The sequence below is a fragment of the Bos mutus genome, chromosome 4, assembly GCF_027580195.1.
Source record: "Bos mutus isolate GX-2022 chromosome 4, NWIPB_WYAK_1.1, whole genome shotgun sequence".
Classification (NCBI taxonomy): Eukaryota; Metazoa; Chordata; class Mammalia; order Artiodactyla; family Bovidae; genus Bos; species Bos mutus.
The window spans coordinates 99,331,634-99,353,321 of record NC_091620.1 but is presented as its reverse complement, the minus strand read 5'-3'; the positions used below and the strand labels follow the sequence as shown (position 1 = coordinate 99,353,321).

Sequence of the window (21,688 nt, the reverse complement as noted above, 5' to 3'; positions counted from 1 at the left end):
TTCTTCCTCTTCTTTGTCTAGGGTGCTATACTTAACCGTATGCTAAGTAAGTATTTTAAATACATATAGAACTATGTTTATTTGGTCACTGTATTTTGTTAGATGAATGTGTAAAAGACTATATACATATAGCTGCTTTACTGTTTAAATCTGTATCCATTATAAATCTGATGAGTAGAAAGTTGTATTTAGTAAGAATCTAATTAATCAGGTTTCCTTTTATTATAAATGGGATTTATTTTATCTCACTTAAAATTGTAATTTTAGAATGTCCTATAATATGTTAATGTGTACAAGTTTATTAGATGTTTCGAGGATATTCTTTAGGTATCCAGTTTGCATTTTATTAAAAAAAACTTTGTGTTTCTTTATACATTAGTTTTATATTATCTTTTGCTATTTTAAGACATTGTCTTTGCATTTAATATATGTGCCATTGGTATAATAGTCTGTTTTTTTAGCATAGACATTTGTGTTATTTAATAAAGTATATTGTGTTATATCAGTATGCTTTTGTGGGTCAATGACTGCTTTTTTCACAGTATTTATTATTTTGATAAATATGTTCCATATTATGTGTTGCAGTTATATATTTCCAAGTATATGTCAGAATTAGATGTAGCAGTCATAATAATTGAATCAGTAATTACTTCAACTGTTTCAGTTTTTTGGTAGCGGAATGATCACAGATCCTTACGAGTTTCTGATTTTTGAGTTTTTAAAATGATCTAAATTTGTAACCTAAGCCATAATTTGTTGGCTGACAAAATTTGCCAAAGTTAAAAAAGTGGTATGTGTGTGCGTGAAATAAGTAATTCACTATTTTTACCATCTAAACTGTTCTTTGATTTCTAGGATTCTTAATGGTATCTCTTACATTAGTTTATAGTGAAGTAATTCTTGCAAATTCTACTGGAGTTCACTTGTATCACTCAGGATATTTTTGTTACCACCACATGAAGCTATAGATATTTTCAATTAAATAGTTTAGTATAGAACAAATATATTTTTTTCTACATGGAAATAATTTTAGTCATTTTTAGAAAGCACTTATACTTATTTAGTAATAGTTACGATTTCAAGATTTGGGTTATTTCTTTTTCTGTTTGCCTCTCCTGGATTTTGGCAGTTCCTAAGTGTATTAACTGCTTCTTTTTGCTATTAATACTTAGTCTTGGAATTGCAGTTTTTATTTACTAGTGAGTGAGCTATAACTTCAGAGAATTCCTATATCACTCCCTGATTCTAACAAGTAAGTTCCTCCTTTCCTCTTGAACCCAACACTAATACATGTGTTCTATATGTAAACTAAGTCATTCTAAAAAGTATAATTAATGAAGGAGTCAGTAAGGATTGGGTAATTTCCAAATAGCATCTACTCAATATTATCTTCTAACAAATCTAACATATAAAATCTTTTCCTTTTGCATTTTTTATTGAGCTGAAAGATAGCTTGAGTTTACAGTTAATTGAAATCAGCTACAAATCTGAACTACTTCAGTGTCACAAACTTGTTCTTAATTTATTAGATTGAAAGAAAGAAACTGAAAGTGAAGTTGCTCAGTCGTGTCCGACTCTTTGCTACCCCATGGACTGTAGCCTACCAGGCTCCTCAGTCCATAGAATTTTCCAGGCAAGAGTACTGGAATGGGTTGCCATTTCCTTCTCCCAGGGATCTTCCCGACCCAGGGATCAAGCCCATGTCTCCCACATTGCAGGTGGACGCTTTACCGTCTGAGCCACCCGGGAAGCAATTATTAGATTGAAATATCTGTGTATATACACATCTTTATATTCATATACCATGAAGGTAAAAGGTAATGAATTATGATTTACCTCTATATTCATATAGTGTTTGATTCTAGTTGTACACTAGAAGTCATAATTTGCAAGTTTACTGTGGCATGGACTTGTAAAGATACAGTAGTTAGGTTGTAATTTAATATGAACTAGGAAAACAATACTATAACTCTTCACTATCAAAAGCCTAGATTATTGGCAATCTAAACTTGCTTTAAAAAAACCTAAATTAAGCAAAAAAGACTATAGTTAACCAAAATTGAGCCCATGTACTTAGCAGCTCTCATTTCCATGTTCTTTTAACTGTCAATTTGCACAGATTTGAGTGATCTGTTTTCTGAATCCACAATGAATTATTGTTGGGGAGATGCTACTTAAATAACACTGACAATATCAGAAAGTAGTGACTGATATTTTTCAAGCAAGTGAGGACCTAAAATAGTTGAATACAACAATTTAGACAGTATGGCAGACTGATGATACTCATTTCCAGACACACAAGTCTGGCACAACTGTTAGACATGTAGCAGTATCTGTTACTCGTGTTTGTGACCCGGGGATGACAAAGATAGAGTAAACCATATCTAACAGATTTTTCTTGATGAAGCAAAGAATGTGATTCTCCTTGAATTTCGCATTGAAGATGACTGAAATACTAGTTTCCGTGCTTGAAGGAGTTGCACTCTTAGCCATCTAGAAATCTCTAGCTTCTCATAACTCAGAAATGCTTATACTCTGAAGGGTCCTGTATGTGTTTAATGTAACTGGAACCTTAACTACTGAAAGGTAAATAAGCTCAATTGAGAAGAACATAAAAGTGTACAGGCTTGCTATTTAGTTTTATGTAATGTTTGATGTTAGCTATTTATTATCTATTATATTTTCTTAATAATAGAAAAATAGGTACTTAAACATTTTAACTACTTTTAAATATATTTTGGATAGTTGTATAATACTGGCACAACAAATAAAGTACCATTTATTATTCCATTTGATTTGATTTTTTTGTATAGCTAGAATTATTATAATAAACATTTTTATTCAAGTCCATCTCTTGAGTCTAAGCAAAAGTTTTTGGAAAAGTACTGAAGTTTGTTAGGTTTATAAGAAGAAAGTTGTAGAGGAATGCATACATAAACTTCAGACATAGAATTTTGTTTTAGACTTCTTTATACCTGAATAGCTTAGCTAATTTGCTAAATTTTTTGAAACTCTTGATTCCTGAAATGGGAGATAGGGTTTTGTAGAATGATATGAAATTTTTACTATAAATATAAATTTATAGTTCCCTTTATTGTGAAAATAAATTGCTTTTCTTTGCATGTTGTTATCACAGTAACTCCTTCCCCTTTTTTTTCTAACAAAAGTTATTGAATAGTTATTTTGTACTTTATTTAAGTAACATAATTACTTAAATATGTTGTCTGTAAAATATCCTCTTTGCTTTCCTAGTTATAAATTCCTCAACTTTTTATGTTTTAAATCAATAAGGGTAACTTATTGATTTATAAGTTTATAATGTATAAGTCATTGAGAATATGACAGATTGGTTTGGAGAAAATATTATTTTTTTAACTTAAAGGAACACAAAATGAGGAATATAATCCTTTCTATAAAATATATACAACTTTGTTATTTGTTGTTAAATTTTCATCTTGTTATTCCAACTGATGCAAAATTCATTTTGAAAAACACTGAAATAATACAGATCTTTCTTCATTGTCAGCAGGATGAGATTGTCTGAAACGAAGAATAGGTATGGTAGTTTTCTTAGATTTTGTACCTCATAGGTGGCAAAGACACTATCAAAACATTTGTTAATAAGCTTTAAAATGTACTTAGGAGGTACTTTGAAAACCCACATGCACTGAAAGTAGCAGGTAAATTTTTGAGAAAATTTGTATTTTAGAAAATAACATAAAATTCCGAGTATGGTTTTTATTTGCTATAGATTATGTTAGCATGCTGCAAACATTAGAAATTGTTTTTAGAATCGACCTTAACTTAGAGAGTGAGTGATAAGATACACAAATCGTATAGAATTAAGCTTAGTGTGGCATAGTAGAATTCATTACATTTAAAATTTTTTAAAAATACTCATAATGTATTAGATTGAATTCAGTCTTTAATTATATGTATCTTGTATTATTAAATATTTTAAAACTAACAGGCAAGTGATTATTAAGTTCAAAATTGAAAATGTTAATATTAGTTTTGAACACATGGCTATACACATCAATTTATTCCTATGGTCTTAACATTTCTACCATCAATGTGTTCTAAATGATATTTGTTTTGTTTGTTAATTTTGTTGTTTTGGTATTTTGTTTTTCCTAAAACATTTATTTCAGGTTTGGATTGTCTTTTTCATAAACATTAATTCAATAATCTTATTAGCTAAGGATAGAATTAACAGTGTTACAATTGAAATATATAGTAGTTTACTGGTTTTTTGTTTTCTGAAAAGATGTTTTTTAATATTATTTAGATACACCATAAATCTGTTTACCCTGCAGGTGTGATGAATGCAGACTGTGCTACCATTTTGGTTGTTTGGATCCTCCTTTGAAAAAATCTCCTAAACAAACAGGCTATGGATGGATATGTCAGGAGTGTGATTCTTCATCTTCTAAGGTAAGAGGGGAAAACCTGTAAGAAAAAGTCTTGTTTCTGTTTATTTTGATAGCTTTTCTACATCTCACCATCAGCTTCCTCAGTTTAAAAATAATTGGAATATGAAGGACCAACATTTTAATCTGATGCACTTGAAGAAAATATTGCTTTGGTGATTTTATTGCCCTTAAATTAAAGAGTAAAGAACTCTACTGAAGTATATAAATTTTCTCTATGAAATATTTTAGCTGTGTTGTGTAGCATGTTAAATAGTCATCTAGTAACCAAAACTTGTCATCTTCTTCTTATTTATCACCCCTAGGGAATAACCAATAAAACCCAATTTAATTTTATACATGACTCATCTTAATATATAATCAATATATTATGAATTTTTATAATGAGTGTTCTTTGAGAAAACTGTTTTTATATACTAAAATTTTGTATGATAATTATTTTAGATAAGTAGAAAGGATGAAATACCTAAAAATTTGTTTCATAGTTTATCTCCGAAAATAAATTATTGAAATTATATCTTTTGAATATCAATATTATAATCTTAGACTTCTCTGGTAGCTCAAACCTTTAATTGTGGTGATCAGCATTTTAAGATTACTATGTGTTTTATTTAAAATGTGTGAGTGAATAGCTGGACTCCTGATGCTTTGACTCACTTGACAGATATATTGAATATATTTGAACTAAGACAATACAATTAGGTTAAACAAATTATTCTTCTTTAAATAGACAACAAAAGCTGACTGTCTGTTGTAATATGAACTTCAAGCCATCTTTCCTAAATGCCACTTCAGTGCATTTGTTTTTCTTAGGGCGAATTAAAATTGACACTGAATTACTGTCTGATTATGGAATCAAAAATACTCATTTTATCAGTTAAAATGATTTACTCAAGCTTACCACAGATGCCATCTGTAAAAGCTTTTGTATTAAAAATTACAGAAAAGCACTTAGCTATAGGGAAAAAAAACTCTTTATTGTTTTCTCAAATAATGAAATTTATTAAAATTTTACATATTTTATATAATGGTTATTAAAATAGAATATTATGCATTTTATTTAATAATCAAGCTTTTTACTCAAGGTTTTTCAACTATATATCAAAAAATAATTTTCCAGCTATTAAGACCCATATTTAAGATGGAGCATATTTAATATCAGTAGTTTATTACATAATTTTAAAATGCTTTCTAGAAATTATATTTAAGTGAAAAAATAATAGTGTACTATAGATTTTAAATAATCATCTTATGGGACTCTTTGTGATTTAATTTTTCTAAGTGTGTTTTTTGTTTGGGATTTTCTTCTACCCTCAAAAAGTAATTAGGAAAGCAATTTTTGAAAAAACATTAAAAAAAAAAAAAAAGAAAAAACATTTATTGCATTTTATAAATAAGTCTTTTTGTGTACATTCTTTTAAAAATGTTTTATACTACTCTAATTATGTAGCATTGTATTAAATCCAGAGTGCCTTTGTTAAGTTATGTAGTAACTTCATTAATGAACATTGAAAATGCAAGGGGATGTATTTCTCATATGTTAGGAATATATAAAATTAATATTTTGTAAATGCAATAGGCGCATGCCAGTAGCCATTGAGTTGTTCCCGTATCTTGTTTTTCCCTCTCTTTGAGAGAATAAGATCTTTGAACTCTGAATGGAAATCTCTTAGTAAGATACGTTGTTGAAAAGTTGCATTGCACTTGCTGTACTTTGACCTGTGATTGAATGAACACCAGATGTAAACAGCCAGCATTTCCAAACTTTCATCTAAATATGGTATCTCACTGCTGAATGTCACAGCAGTTTATTGTAAGATTTACAGCAGTGAAATGGATTTATATTTTTATCATATCAAGATGAATATTATATACTTCTACTTTTTTCCTATGAAAAATTAAGCAATATAATAGTTAAGCTGAAAGTTGTGTTAGCGTTAGTTGCTCAGTCGTATCCAACTCTATGGGAATCTCATGGACTTTAGCCTCTGTCCATGGAATTCACCTGCCAAGAATACTGGAGTGGGTTGCATTACCCTTCTCCAGGGGATCTACCCAACCCAGGGATTGAACCTGCATCTCTTATGTCTCCTGCACTGACAGGAGGGTTCTTTACCACTAGCACCTCCAGGGAAGCCGAATTCATTCCTTTGGATACTTGTGTTAAATCAACTCTGTTTTGCTCACTTTGAAAACTTTCATTCCTGACCAGCAGGTAGTAAATTTCTGTTTACATTTTCTCGTGTGAGGTGTTGACTAGTATTGGGTTCCAAGAAGAAAACATTGATAATGTCGGGTTTACAATTCAGTAAATTGCTGCAGAAACTCTCAAACTAAGAAAGCAGTATATTAACATCTGTCAAAAAATTAGTATCATTTGGGGGCCTAAAAGAAATCCAGAATAAAAGTTGATATGTTTTGCTTGTCCTTTATTCTCCTCTGGCTTTGGTGGAATGATATTTTTTAGTTAATACTAGGTATATTTGCCATGTTCATATATTATAATGATATGAAAAGCTAAGGTAGAAATAGTTATTGCCAGGAGAAAGGAATCAGTTGCCAATAAATTTAGGTGGGGGCAAGTGAGTATAAAATTGTTAATAGCCATAAATACGTATATATGATAGGATTATTAATCCAAGAAGTCTTAACTTTATTATAAACATTTGACTCCAGTGTAGTAAATTATTGTATAAGGTATGGGTGTGTAGTTGAAAATGTGCTTGAAAATGCATTGCACTTATACATTATTTAACTGTTAAAACATTGTCTCTAAATTTTTGCCTACTAGTGGAAGTTCTAAAATACTGCCATGCATACTCTGAGCAACATAATGTATTTATATATGACTTTGTCTTTGAAGTAATGGGTTTTCTTTTTCCGTAAGCTTTATGAGAGCAAAAATCTTCTGTCACTAGTCCTGCCTATTGCTTTTAATTTCACTTTCACAGAAATGAAATTATGTAAACACAAAAGTCTAACAAGATTCATCATATCTCAATCCATGATATAAAGTTCTAGCTCATGAAAGATAAAATATACCCAAGTATATTAAATTAATAATAATATATAATTAATGATATTGATTTAATAACAATTTACCTAACAGAATGATTTTTTAACTGAGATATAATTGACTTCCATTATGTTAGTTTCAGATATACAACATAATGATTCAATATTTGTATATAAAATTACTTTTATTCTATCCAAACCCACAAAGTATGATATAAGACTGTCTCTGCCTTATCAGTCCTTCATATCTAGGTCACTGCTGCTGATAGTCGCTTCAGTCATGTCCAACTCTTTGCGACCCCATGGACTATAACCTGCCAGGCTCCTCTGTCCATGGGATTCTCCAGGCAAGAATACTGGAATAGGGTGCCTTTCCTTCTCCAGGGGGTCTTCCCGACCCAGGGATCCAACCCAGGTTTCCCTCCATGCAGGCAGATTCCTTACTGTCTGTGCCACCAGGGAAGCCCATAGGTAATCACTAGGTTTCATGAAAAATGACCATCTACACGGGCTCAGATATAAACGTTACATGTAACACACATGGAGAGACAAATCTATACACATACATACAAACACATGCACAAAACATTTTCTTCTACAGATTATGCTTCAAAGATACTTAACTAAGGCAGTAGCTACCCAGGACAATGTGACGTGTTTGTATTCAGTGGGGCTAGTTCATTCCTACCAGTTACCAGCATTAGGTTTTTCCCCTTGTGCTTTGCTATGTTGTGAAAATACTGTTGCCATTGAATGCTGTATACCTGGAAAATCAGTGCATTTTGTTCTTACTCCTCTGCCTCACCCATCTTTTATTTTTTCTTCCATCCTTACTTTCATCCATTCTCCCTAGCCAAATACCTGAATTCATCTTCAGGTTTTCTTCATCCTGTCCCAAATAGACAGTCAGTCACTTGCTTGTACAAGGACTAGCTTGTACATTTGCTAGTCACAGAATCTTGTACAGGTGTTTCCTTAAATATATCTCCAGTTTTTCTTTGCTCCTTTTCTCTACTGTTATTGCTTTTATTCTTAGATTTGTTGATGTGGTATTCACACGGATTGATTTGCAGATATTGAAAAATCCTTGCATCCCAGGGATAAATCCCACTTGATTATGGTGTATGATCCTTTTAATGTATTGTTGGATTTGGTTTGCTAGTATTTTGTTGAGGAGTTTTGCATCTATGTTCATCAGTGATATTGGTCTGTAATTTTATTTTTTTGTGATATCTCTGTCCAATTTTGATATCAGGGTAATGTTGGCCTCCTAGAATGAGTTTGGGAGTGTTCCTTCCTCTGCAATTTTCCAAAAGAGTTTCAGAAGGATAGGTTAATTCTTCTTTAAATGTTTGATAGAATTCATCCGTGAAGCCATCAGGTCTAAGACTTTGTCTGTTGGGAGTTTTTTAATGGCAACTTCAGTATCAGTATTTATGATGGGCCTGTTCATATTTTCTTTTCTATTTCTTTCTGGTTTAGTCTTAAGAGATTGTACCTTTATGAGGATTTGTCTATTTCTGCTAGGTTGTCCATTTTATTAGCATATAGTTGCTTATTGTAGTCTCTTACAATCCTTTGTATTTCAGTGGTGTCCATTGTAACTTCTCCTTTTTCATTTCTAATTGTATTTATTTGAGCCCTCTCCCTCTTATTCCACGTTAATATAGGGCACAATTCACTAGTCTCTCTTTTTTAGGGTATACTTGATATAGATCTCAACAACTGCTTTGTACTAAAACACCCCAAATGAGGATATTTTGATAGGGTTAAATGAACATGAATAAAATCCTTTTGAAAGAATATATATATTCACCAGTGCCACTGAGGATTTAAATACACATCTTATATTTTACAGTGACTGTGCCAGTTATGATTCTAGCTTTTCATCCCTGTTCATGCTGTGTTTTGTGAAAAGCCAAAGGGTATACATGACAGATCATTACCTGAGTACTACAAAATGAGCTGCCTTAGCTTGAGACTTCCATTTGGTTCACTCTTATTTCATCTTTCTAGTACTCTTTTTAGTGGTAATAAGTTGAATTCATATGCATGAAAATCTCATCTAAATCCATATGTAAGATTTTCTGGAACTGCAAACTTATGACACACTAGCTCAGGCAAATGCGGTACTTTTTGATAATCATTTGTGTTAGAAATCCCTGAGTAGGGAAGTATGCTTTTTTTTTTTTTTCAATTTTTGTTTCATTTTTCACTTTTTTTTTTGCATTGAGCAGCTAGAATTCTATAACTGAAATTCTTGTGTCAAAATGACATGTTGAATATTTATTAGCAAATAAAATAGTCATTGAGAATTTTGATTCTTTAAGAACTGCACAGAACAATCTCTCCAAGGAGTATCTTGCCACAATACATTAAACAAGCACATTTAATTGAACCTGGTGATATTGAAAATTGAATGTCTGAGCTTTATGTATTATGAAGATTTATGAAAAATATAAAATTAAAATGAGTTATCCTTTAAAGTTCTTCTAAATTTGAATTGTATAACTGACCCATAAAAGAGGACTTTTTAATATTTTTGCTATTCATTTGACCTCTGGGATTTTATCTGGCATTAGGTTAGATTTTAAGTTTCTAAATTTAGCATGGTTGACAGAGAAGTCATTTTCAGGTAAAACTTATACCGCTTAACCATCTTAATTCAGTATTCTTCTAGAACTTGTATGATGTTAGTGGTTATAACAATATGTTTTTTCAAACTTTCCTGAGTTTTTATTTTCCTTTTTACTGATACAGTTATGTAAAGTCTAGAGAAAAGTTGTTTACATAGTATCCTAAATTAGAATCCCATAGAACAATTCTGGTAGTTTGTAGACTTACTAAAAGTCTGAGAATTAAAACTGGTTATCCTTCATGATAGCTAGAGTTAAATATTTAAACTTCAGATTTCCTCTTTGCTAGATTTCCACACACTTCCAGTAGATCTTATACCTTAACCTAGGCTAAATTCAGGCAGTTGCTGGTTACTCTAGAATTTTCCCTGGCAGGCATAATTGTATAAATGTCTTTTAAGTCTTAATTTGTAATAGAGTGCTTCAGATAATATTTTTATCAAGTACTTTGAGACTCGTAGCAGTGTTTTGTGATTTCGATAAAAAGTAATAACCATTAATAATTCTAACTATAGTTGGTAAAAAGTGAAAGTGAAAGTTGTTCAGTCAGTCATCTCCGACTATTTACTACCCCCTGAACTGTAGCCTGCCAGATTCCTCTGTCCATGGAATTTTCCAGGCAAGAATACTGGGAATGGGTAGCCAATCCCTTCTCCAGGGGATCTTCCAGATGCAGGGATCAAACCCGGGTCTCCTGTATTACAGGCAAATTCTTTACCATCTGAGCCACCAGGGCATTAACAATCTTTGTTTTGCTGAAAATTGTTACTTGGTAAAAATATTACTTGAAGATAGGGTTCATAAGCATGTCTAGGACAATCAAGTAAACTGCTTTTTGAGCCTGCAGTAATGATCAATAAAAAGTTCAGTTTATTATATCAACATTCAATTTAAACAAATAAAACAGTAATTTTTTTTAAGCGCAATACCAACTATAGTAGTGTGCTTTATTTGTTTAAATTGAACATTTATGTACTGAACTGAACATTTTATTGGTCATTATTGCCTGCTCAAAAAAATTGTTTACTTGACTGTCTTAGACATGTTTCTGAACCCTATCTCCAGATAATATTTTTATCAAGTAACAATTTGCACCAAAACAGATTGTTTATGGTTATTCTTTGTAACAGAATTGGAATCTACACTGATCTGTTAATTCTGTAATCTAGGATAATTTTCATGTGAACTCTGCAGTACACATGAATCACACTGGCATATCCCAATAAGTATGGTCGGGTAATCCTTAAGAACCTTTGCAAAAATAGGATTTCTTTCCTCTGGTAAAGTTTGTTAGTTTTTATGACATACATTTTTATATATCTCAGCATCATATTTACAGAAAAAGAAAATGATTAGGACCTCTAAAATACACAAATGTTTTCTCTCAATATTTTGAAAAATTGGAAAAACTAAATCACCTTTTAAGTTACACGTTCTACAAACTTGGAAAACCAAGCCATTTTCTAATTCAGATGGTATGTGGGTTTGATATGTTTAAATAACATGCTGTGAACCCTCTAATGGAATACTGTATGATGAGAAACTGAATCAACCAAGATAAATAAAGTGCAGTAGGGTGCCATATATAGGAATATCATTTAGAGATCACTAACTTCATTCTATCCTTTGGTTTCAAAAAATTTTGTTTTTATTTTGGAGGAAAAGTTACCTACTAAAAATCTGGTGGCTAAGCTGAAGGATATTTCATTACAACTTTTAACAAGTTAGTAAGAATATTTTTACCTTACTAGCCCAGCATTTGAAACATTAATTTGGGGTTATGTAATATACCAAGGAGGAATGAAGAATATATTAATTATGTAAACTTACTATTCTAGTATTCATGTATAATGTGAGTGTGAAAGACATTGTTCATTGCAAACTGATGGTCTTAATTGAATTAAGCAAGCCCATTCTCAGAGTTGTGAAAGGAACACCTGAATAATAGGAAAGGCTTAAATTCTAGCTTCAAAAAACAGAGAGATCATGTATTCTAGATGTACATACAGTTATATTTATATAGTTACTTTCTTCTAATTTAAACATTTAGTTTTACCATTTCATCATTTTATAGAGTTACTTATTTCTTGAAGAATTGTCTTTCTAACCTATGTATTGTGGTTTCAGAAGTAACCTTTTGCATAAAACTTCAGTTCAGTTCAGTTCAGTCGCTAAGTTGTGTCTGACTCTTTGCGACCCCATGAGTCACAGCACGCCAGGCCTCCCTGTCCATCAGCATCTCCCGGAGTTCACTCAAACTCACGTCCATCGAGTCAGTGGTGCCATCCAGCCATCTCATCCTCTGTCGTCCCCTTCTCCTCCTGCCCCCAATCCCTCCCAGCATCAGAGTCTTTTCCAATGAGTCAACTCTTCGCATGAGGTGGCCAAAGTAGTGGAGTTTCAGCTTTAGCATCATTCCATCCAAAGAAATCCCAGGGCTGATCTCCTTCAGAATGGACTGGTTGGATCTCCTTGCAGTCCAAGGGACTCTCCAGGGTCTTCTCCAACACCACAGTTCAAAAGCATCAATTCTTCGGGGCTCAGCTTTCTTCACAGTCCAACTCTCATATCCATACATGACCACTGGAAAAACCATAGCCTTGACTAGATGGCCCTTTGTTGGCAAAGCAATGTCTCTGCTTTTTAATATGCTATCTAAAACTTAGACTTCTTTAAATCTAAGCTAAGAGAATTAAGGGAAGCCTGGCATGCTGAAGTCCATGGGGTCGCAAAGAGTCGTACATGACTGAGCTACTGAATTGACTGAAGAGAATTAAATGTATGAACTCTGATAGCTAATGAAATTGAGTTCTGATATCAAATATATTTTAAGCATTCTAACCTTGATTTTCTGCTAGAATCCTATCAAGATTAAAAAGAAACTAAAAATTAAGGGTTAGTGTCCTGTGTTACATTGGCTATGTTACATTATAACACTCATTTTTTAAAATTAAATTTATTTATTTTTAATTGAAGGATAATTGCTTTACAATAATTGTATGGTTTCTGTGGACCATCAGCATGAATCAGCCGTAGGCATACCTATGTCTCCTCCCTCTTGAGCTTCCCTCCCACCTTCCTCCCCATCCCACACATCTAGGTTGTTACAGATACCTGGTTTGAGTTCCTTGAGTCATACAGCAAATTCCCATTGGCTGTCTGTTTTCCATATGGTAGTATATAAGGTTCCATGTTGCTCTCTCCCTGTGTCCCACTGTCTCCTTCCTCCCCACTACCCCATGTCCATAAGTCTGTTGTCTTACGTCTGTGTCTCTGTTGCTGCCCTGCAAGTATCAGTACCGTCTTTCTAGATTCTCTATGTATGCACTAGGCACATACCCTGAGGAAACCAAAGTTAACACACTCATTTTTGACATTCTGAAATTAGAATGTGTATCTACAAGTAGCTTGTTTCTTTAAGTGATAATATTTCTTTTTTCCATAAAAATTTGCCATGAGGTTCAGAGTTATAAACTGAGTCATTGTTGAGTAAGAAAGTAGAGTAATTTAAAATGTACAGAAAGTTGAAGTATGCAGTGTGATGTAGAGGTAAGAGCTTTATACGCTTTGAAAAGAAGCAAACTGAGTTCAGATATTATTAATAACTATTTACAATGTTTGTGACCTTCAGCAAGTTGCTTCACTTAATGTGAGTTTCAGGTTGCTCATTTGTGAAAAGTTTAGTGGCAATATTTAGAATTTACTTTATCAAGGTGTATGTGGTCAGTAAATAACATGTCTTCTTAATGACTTCTTAAAAATAAGCAGTCATTTTAGCTGTGGAGAGAAGGGTTCAAAATCAGCGATAATGTTCTGATTTTTCAACTGTAAATTTTTTTTTAAGTAATCTGAAGAGCAGTTTGCTGTGTTTTATATTTTATCTTTACACATTCCAAGTAAAAATTTTTTCTTTTCTCAGAGTTCTACACTAAATAGAGTAAGGTCATGTCTAAGACATAACTGATACAGGCAAGAGTTCTTTTTTAGGGAAAAGTGTTTTTAACCAAAATCATGTTTTGTTAATAGGTGAAGAAATATCAAAGAAATTTCCCATAGACTGGAGGAATATTATTTCCATGTCAAGGTCATGAAAGCTATAAACTTGAAACTGAGATGAAAGTAAAAAGTAAATAAAATTTAAAAGTAGCAAACTACTGAAGATAGTTGTAAGATAACTTATGAATTTACTTTATCAAGGTGTATGTGGTTTGGTAACAAAAGACTCATCAAGCCTAACAAATAGCTTTTAGAGAAATAAAGTAAAAATGTTAGTCACTCAGTCATGTCTGACTCTTTGCAATCCTATGGACTGTGGCTTACCAGGCTCCTCTGTCCATGGGATTATCCAGTCAAGAATACTGGAGTGGGTTGCCATTTCCTTCTCCACTGGCTCTTCCTGACCCAGGGATCAAACCTGGATCTCTCAAATTGCAGGGAAATTCTTTACCATCTGAAGCATCAAGGACAGGCAACATACCCTTTTTTCACATAAATGTTGCCATACCTTTAAGGATGGAAATGTGGGGAGTTCTGGGCCACCATTTTTACATTCCTTGTGGCACCTGGAAATTAAAGTTATTAACTTTTAGGGCAACTGTGTAAATACATTTAGAATTCCGTAAAATGATTATGTGCCTTCAATATGTCTCACAAACATTTGTGCCAAAAGAAAGCTTCCCATGAAGTAAATAAGTAAATTAGTACTCATTCTCAGATGCTACTAATGCCTTTCTCTCAAAAAGGTAGAATTTCATACATGCTTTATTTGTTTAAGTTAAAGGGCAGTGATTTATACATGTAAATTCCTAAGAACCCTGACTTGACACCTCATACCTTTCTCTCTCTCTCTGCCACCTGCTCCCCTGATTCTCAGTGGAAGAAACCATTAATAATATACATTCTTAATAATAGTTTATAAATGTCTGTATTTGTTTACCTTCATGTAACTTTAAAAGTAGAATATCTCTTCTGGGAATATCAAATATGCTAGTCTTAAAAAAAAATTCTTGAACTTCTGATTTTGATATTATAATTTGAGATTTTCATCACTTGTCAATCTGCCTAGCCCAAATTTCAGTGATTTCCCTTCAAAGTATAGCCTACAAACATCTGCATTAGGGTCATCTAAAGTACTGTTAGGGCTTCCCTGATAGCTCAGTTGGTAAAGAATCTTCCTGCAATGCAGGAGACCCTGGTTTGATTCCTGGGTTGGGAATATCTGCTGGAGAAGAGATAGGCTACCTACTCTAGTATTCTTGGGCTTCTCTTGTGACTCAGCTGGTAAAGAATCTGCCTGCAATGTGGGAGACCTGGGTTGGATCCCTGGGTTGGGAAGATCCCCTGAAGAAGGGAACAGGCTACCCACTCCAGTATTCTGGCCTGAAGAATTCTGTGGACTGCATGGGGTCACAAAGAGTCAGACATGACTGAGTGACTTTCACTTTCACTTTCAAAGTACTGTTAAATAGGCAGTGTGGAGGGCCCATGCAGATGTGCTAAATCAATATTCCTGGAATGACGCCCAGCAATCAGCATTATTATAAGCACCACAGGTGATAATTATACTTACTTACTAACGTTTAAGAACCTCGGGTCAAAGAACCTTCTTTGACCCTAATTTCTTTTAAATTCCTTACACACAGTTTTGTCTCTGAAGTATTCACTTATTGTACCTACAGAATATCATTCATTCTCAGACTTTATTCTTCTCTAATGGGACTTTCTTTCAACCTGACAAGCAGGTTCAAGATAGACTGAGTTAGGTTCAGTACTGTAGTATCTGTAATATTCCCTTTCTTCTTTGCTCATTCTGGAATTGTCCAGCAGTATCTCAAGGATCTTCTCTGAGCTATCGATTCTCTTTGTCCCTATCAATCTTCCTGTTACTCAGCTTCATATTTTTTTCTACTTTTATATAGCTGTTGATACTGTTGTACTTCTTTTTTACAAACTCCTTCCTTGCCTTTAGGTTTCCCTGGTAGCTCAGACAGTAAAGAATCCACCTGCAATGTGGGAGCCCTGAGTTTGATCCCTGGGTTGGGAAGATCCCCGGGAGGAAGCAATGGCAAACCCACTCCATTTTGGGTTCTCTAAGGCAAGGTATTCTTGCCTTAGAGAATCACCATGGACAGAAGAACTTGGTGGGCTACAGTCTGTGGGGTCGCAAAGTCGGACATGACTGAGCGGCTAAACACATACATCTTTGCCTTCAGTGCACCTGTTTTCTTCTGGTTTTCTCTCCCTTTTATCAGACTTTTTTTTTTGCCTTTTGATAAGCTTCTTTTGCCTGTTCTCACTGTCTTTTCTCACTCTGCAGGTGATAGCATCCAAACCTAAGGGTCACTACAGTACCAGTTTTGCTACAGGAATACCTGGGACTTAAGATTAATGATCCATCTACTTACTTTATCTGGGTTAATGTTAATCAAGAGAGAGAAAGTTTCTATCTTTTAAAATATTATCTTTCAATCTAATAATTAGGACATAATGTAATGATAAATTTATATTACATTTACAAAAAATAAGTGTTATTTGGCCATTTCCATTATCTTATAGTCTCCATTTCAGAGAAGGCAATGGCACCCCACTCCAGTACTCTTGCCTGGAATATCCCATGGATGGAGAAGCCTGGTGGGCCCTCCATGGGGTCACTAAGAGTCGGATACGACTGAGCGACTTCACTTTCACTTTTCACTTTCATGCATTGGAGAAGGACATGGCAACCCACTCCAGTGTTCTTGCCTGGAGAATCCCAGGGACGGGGGAGCCTGGTGGGCTGCCGTCCATGGGGTCGCACAGAGTCGGACACGACTGAAGCGACTTCGCAGCAGCATAGTCTCCCTTTACTATAAAGCTTGAATAGAATATGCTTAACTGGAAGAATACACAACAGCTTGATCTCCAGGTGAAATATTAGTGTGAAGATACGATTAAATATAATTGAGGTGTCAGACTGTATTTGAGTTTTGTTTAACTTTAAAGCTAGAGAGTAGTAATTCAAAATAGCAAATTTTTAGTGTAATAAAACTAATATCCTTTATATAAGTCTTGCTTTAAAAAATTCATGTTTCTTACTCTTTTTTTTCTCCTTTTTTATTCTCTGGCTCTACTTTTCTGAAGAAATTTGAAGTCAGAAAAAAGAATTACATATCTTTTGTGTGTTTTAAAAATTTTTTTACAGATGTAATGCATGGTTTTTGTAGAGTATTTGGAAAATTTTAAAAACAGAAAGAAAAATACTAAAAATTACCTGCATGTAACTGCATTATGTGACAATTTCCCATAGTGTTAAATACTCTTTTCTAATGAGATTTTTAAAGTACTGTACAGTATTTTTTTGCTCAGATAGACTCAGTGTAGTTTATGAGTCAAAAAAATGAACATTTTAAAAATAAAAAAGAACACCCTACTAGTAATATTAGTAATTAATATTCATTGAGTACCTCTATGTGCCTAGCATTATGTAAGCACTTAAAATGTATAATCTCATTTAATCCTCACTATATGATATATTACTGGTTTTATGGTAGTTACTATTTTTCAGCCCCTTTTTGTAGATTAAAAAAGATGAGGTTCAAAGAAGTTGGGTTTTACACAGCAAATATGTGGTATAACAGTGATTCAAACCCAGATCTGCCTGATTCAAAGCCTTGTTTTAGAAATTTGATTCTCTATTCCTTGTTGCAAGAGGTTCTCAAATTAGATTTTGTCCTGAAGCCACTTTAGATTTTCATCATATAGAAACTCAGTTAATTTTTTTTTTTTTTACAAATAAACACTGGTAGTAATAGGAAAAGGAAAAGTGTTTGTTAAATGGGATCTGTTCCGATCTTTTTAATGAATAGGAGACTTAAGGTAATTCTTAAATAAATAAATTAAAGATGTTTCCCCTATAAAGTATTAAAAGATGGACTATAATTCCTCAAGGCCCTTTCTTTATAAAATTCAGTGAAATAAGTGTCTATGTTTAGGGAGCTGCCGCTTGACAACATAGATGATTTATGTGGTCCTGGCAGAATCTAATCTACTGTAGTTGGAGGGAAGTGAGGGAAGGGATCTAAAAGTGAAAAAAAAGTTTTATTAGGCATTAAGCACTGTGTTTTAGCTGAGTCAAATATTACTGCCTAATGTATGTCATGAGTTGTAAAAGTCTGAAAGTCTGTACTGTAAAGAGAAACTAAAACCAACCACGTGCAATCGTTTTGCAAAGATAGTTTACGAATATTTGGATTTGTACCATGTAAGCCACTTTATGCATAAACTGGAAGGTTTTGTATATTTTTTCAATGGTAACGTAATTTTACAGTAAAAAATCTTATTCAAAAACAAATACCTTGTTTGTCGGTAGATCAAAACTATTTATTATGCAGTTTAGACTCATATGGGTTAGTTCTTTTGTTAATTTTTTTGTTGTTCTTTAACCAAAAAGTATGAAATTGTTACCTCATCTATAAAATGTTTAAAAATGTTTCATTTCGTCTTGACAGATAAAGATCCATCTATGTAGCTTTTTGTTCCACTGTATCTTGACCTGTGATCTAGCTCAGCCATCTACATTCTTTTGTGATTTCAGACTTCTATAGGTTATTTTAGCTAGCTTTAATAAAATTTTCTCTTTTTTCCTTTGGACCATATTCATATGCTAAATTTAAACTCTGGTCACCTAAGATGCAATCTATTTTAATGTTTTCTCTGAAGGTTTCTTAAAGGTTTATGTTGCAGTGTTATATTGTCATTGAAGTTAAGTTGGTTTTTTGTTAAATGTACCTTTGATAATGGCTACAAATGATTATCTGCTTCGCTGGTTTGAAAACTCTTTAAGGTATGCCTATAGAGGTTAAAATTTTTTAAGAATCACTTTGAAAAGTTCAAAATGCATCAGAGCATTTTTTTCAGTTCACTTTTGTGTTCCTGAGGGACTCGACTATTTTTTCAACTTCTAAAGACAAAAATAGTATTCTAAAATTCTGTTTTTAAAATATAGATTAGCAGATATCTGTGATCCAGTTTCTGAAGCATAGATATATAAGGTGTGTGTGTGTACATTAGTCACTCAGTGGTATCTGACTCTTTGTGACCCTACGGACTGTCTAGCCTGCCAGGCTCCTCTGTCCATGGAATTCTCCATGGAATACTGGAGTGGGTTGCCATTTCCTTCTCCAAAGGATTTTCCCAATCCAGGGATCGAACCTGAGTTTCCTGCATTGCAGGCAGATACTTTACCATATGAGCCACCAGGGAAGTCAATAAGATATATAGATAATAAGAGGATATATAGTAATATATATAATATAATATAGTCTAAAGCAAATCATGAACATGAGATGTTTCAGCATTATTTTCTTATTTTAATGCAACTGTTTCAAGAAAAAAATTGTTACTTAAATAACTCAATTCAAAGTTTATTCCAGGATCCAGTCATTAGTTTACTTACCATTAAAGTCAATTTATCTCCACTTGATGCCATTTTAGGATTATGAGTGAAGTAGATATTTTTAGAAAGTTTTATTTTCTCTATTGAAGAAGACAAAGTGATATATAATTTAGACATCTCCCAACCCTTTCCCTGTGACATTTAGTGAAGATGTGGAAGCTTTACCCTGTTTACACCATAAATACTATATAAAGTATAATCTTATTCTCCTTTTCTCTTTGACTGCTGCTTTTGAGTTCTGCTACTCATGGTCTAATTTTTGCTGTGAGATAAACTTTTGTTTATTCATGACTGCGGTTCCCAAATCCTCCAGTTTTCTCTTTTTTCGTAGTCTTTCACCTCTTCTTGTTTTTCCCAGACTTAGTGAGAACAGCATTTGGAAACATGACATTCTATATATTTATCAACTGTATTATGTTCCTTCATCAGTAAAAAGCTCCCCTAAGATAGAAACCTCCCTCAGTCAGTTCAGTCACTCAGTTGTGTCTTAACTCTTTGCAACCCTGTGGACTGCAGCACTCCAGGCTTCACTGTCCATCACCAACTCCCGGAGCCTGCTCAAGCTCATGTCCATAGAATCAGTGATGCCATCCCACCATCTAATCCTCTGTCATCCCCTTCTCCTCCTGCCTTCATTCTTTCCCAGCATCAGGGTCTTTTCCAATGAGCCTGTTCTCATTCACATCAGGTAGCCAAAGTATTGGTGCTTCAGCTTCAGCTTCAGCATCAGTCCTTCCAAGAATATTCAGGATTTCCTTTAGGATTGACTGGTTTGATCTCCTTGTAATCCAAAGGACTCTCAAGAATCATCTCCAACACCACAGTTCAAAAGCATCAATTCCTCAGTGCTCAGCTTTCTTTATAGTCCAACTCTCACATTTGTACATGACTACTGGAAAAACAATAGCTTTGACTAGATGGACCTTTGTCAGCAAAGTAACCTCTCTGCTTTTTAATATGCTGTCCAGGTTGATCATAGCTTTTCTCCTAAGCAGCAAGCGTCATTTAATTTCATGGCTGCAGTCAACATCTGCAATGATTTTGGAGCTCCCCAAAAATAAAGTCTCTCACTGTTTCCATTGTTTCCCCATCTATTTGCCATGAAGTAAGGGGCCAGATGCTGTGATCTTAGTTTTCTGAATGTTGAGTTTTAAACCAACTTTTTCACTCTCCTCTTTCACTTTCATCAAGAGGCTCTTTAGTTCTTCGCTTTCTGCCATAAGGGTGGTGTCATCTGCATATCTGAGGTTATTGATATTTCTCCCAACAATCTTGATTCCAGCTTGTGGTTCACCCAGCCCAGTATTTCTCATGATGTACTCTGCATATAATTAAATAAGCAGGGTGACAATATACAGTCTTGACCTACTCCTTTCCCAATTTTGAACCAGTCTATTGTTCCATGTCCAGTTCTAACTGTCGCTTCTTGACCTGTATACAAGTGTCTCAGGAGACAAGTCAGGTGGTCTGGTATTCCCATCTCTTGAAGAATTTTCCACAGTTTGTTTTGATCCACACAGTCAAAGGCTTTGGCATAGTCAATAAAGCAGAAGTAGATGTTTTTCTGGAACTCTCTTGCTTTTTTGATGATCCAGCAGATTTTGGCAACTTATTCTCTGGTTGCTCTGCCTTTCCTAAAGCCAACTTGAACATCTGGAAGTTCACTATTCACGTACTGTTGAGGCCTGAGTTGATGAATTTTGAGCATTACCTTGCTAGTATGTGATATGAGTGCTATTGTGCGGTAGTTTGAACATTCTTTGGCATTGCCTTTCTTTGGGATTGGAATGAAAACTGACCTTTTCTGGTCCTGTGGCCACTGCTGAGTTTTCCTCTTGTTCGTTTCCAAGGCAAACCTTTCAATAGCACAGTAATCCAAGTTAATGCTCCAACCAGTAATGCTGAAGAAGCTGAAGTTGAATGGTTCTATGAAGTCCTAGAAGACCTTCTAGAACAAACACCCAAAAAAGATGTCCTTTTCATTATAGGGGACTGGAATGCAAAAGTAGGAAGTCAAGAGATAACTGGAGTAACAGGCAAATTAGACCTTGGAGTACTTAATGAAGCAGGGCAAAGGCTAACAGAGTTTTGCCAAGAGAACGCACTGGTCATAAAAAACACCCTCTTCCAACAACACAAGAGAAAACTCTACACATGGACATCACCAAATGGTC

General features: G+C 33.8%; 1 protein-coding gene across 6 annotated transcripts in view; it reads left to right on the top strand.

Moving 5' to 3' along the window:
- PHF14 (PHD finger protein 14) overlaps positions 1-21,688 on the top strand; it is a 199,913-nt gene that overhangs the window by 137,154 nt on the left and 41,071 nt on the right. For 5 of the 6 annotated variants that reach the window (XM_070369782.1, XM_070369783.1, XM_070369785.1 and 2 more), the window contains exon 17: positions 4,317-4,434. In XM_070369782.1, the coding sequence (XP_070225883.1) occupies positions 4,317-4,434 (118 nt within the window). Of the gene's footprint in view, positions 1-21; positions 62-4,316; positions 4,435-21,688 lie in introns of those variants that run through there. The other variant, XM_070369788.1, reaches the window with a different exon arrangement.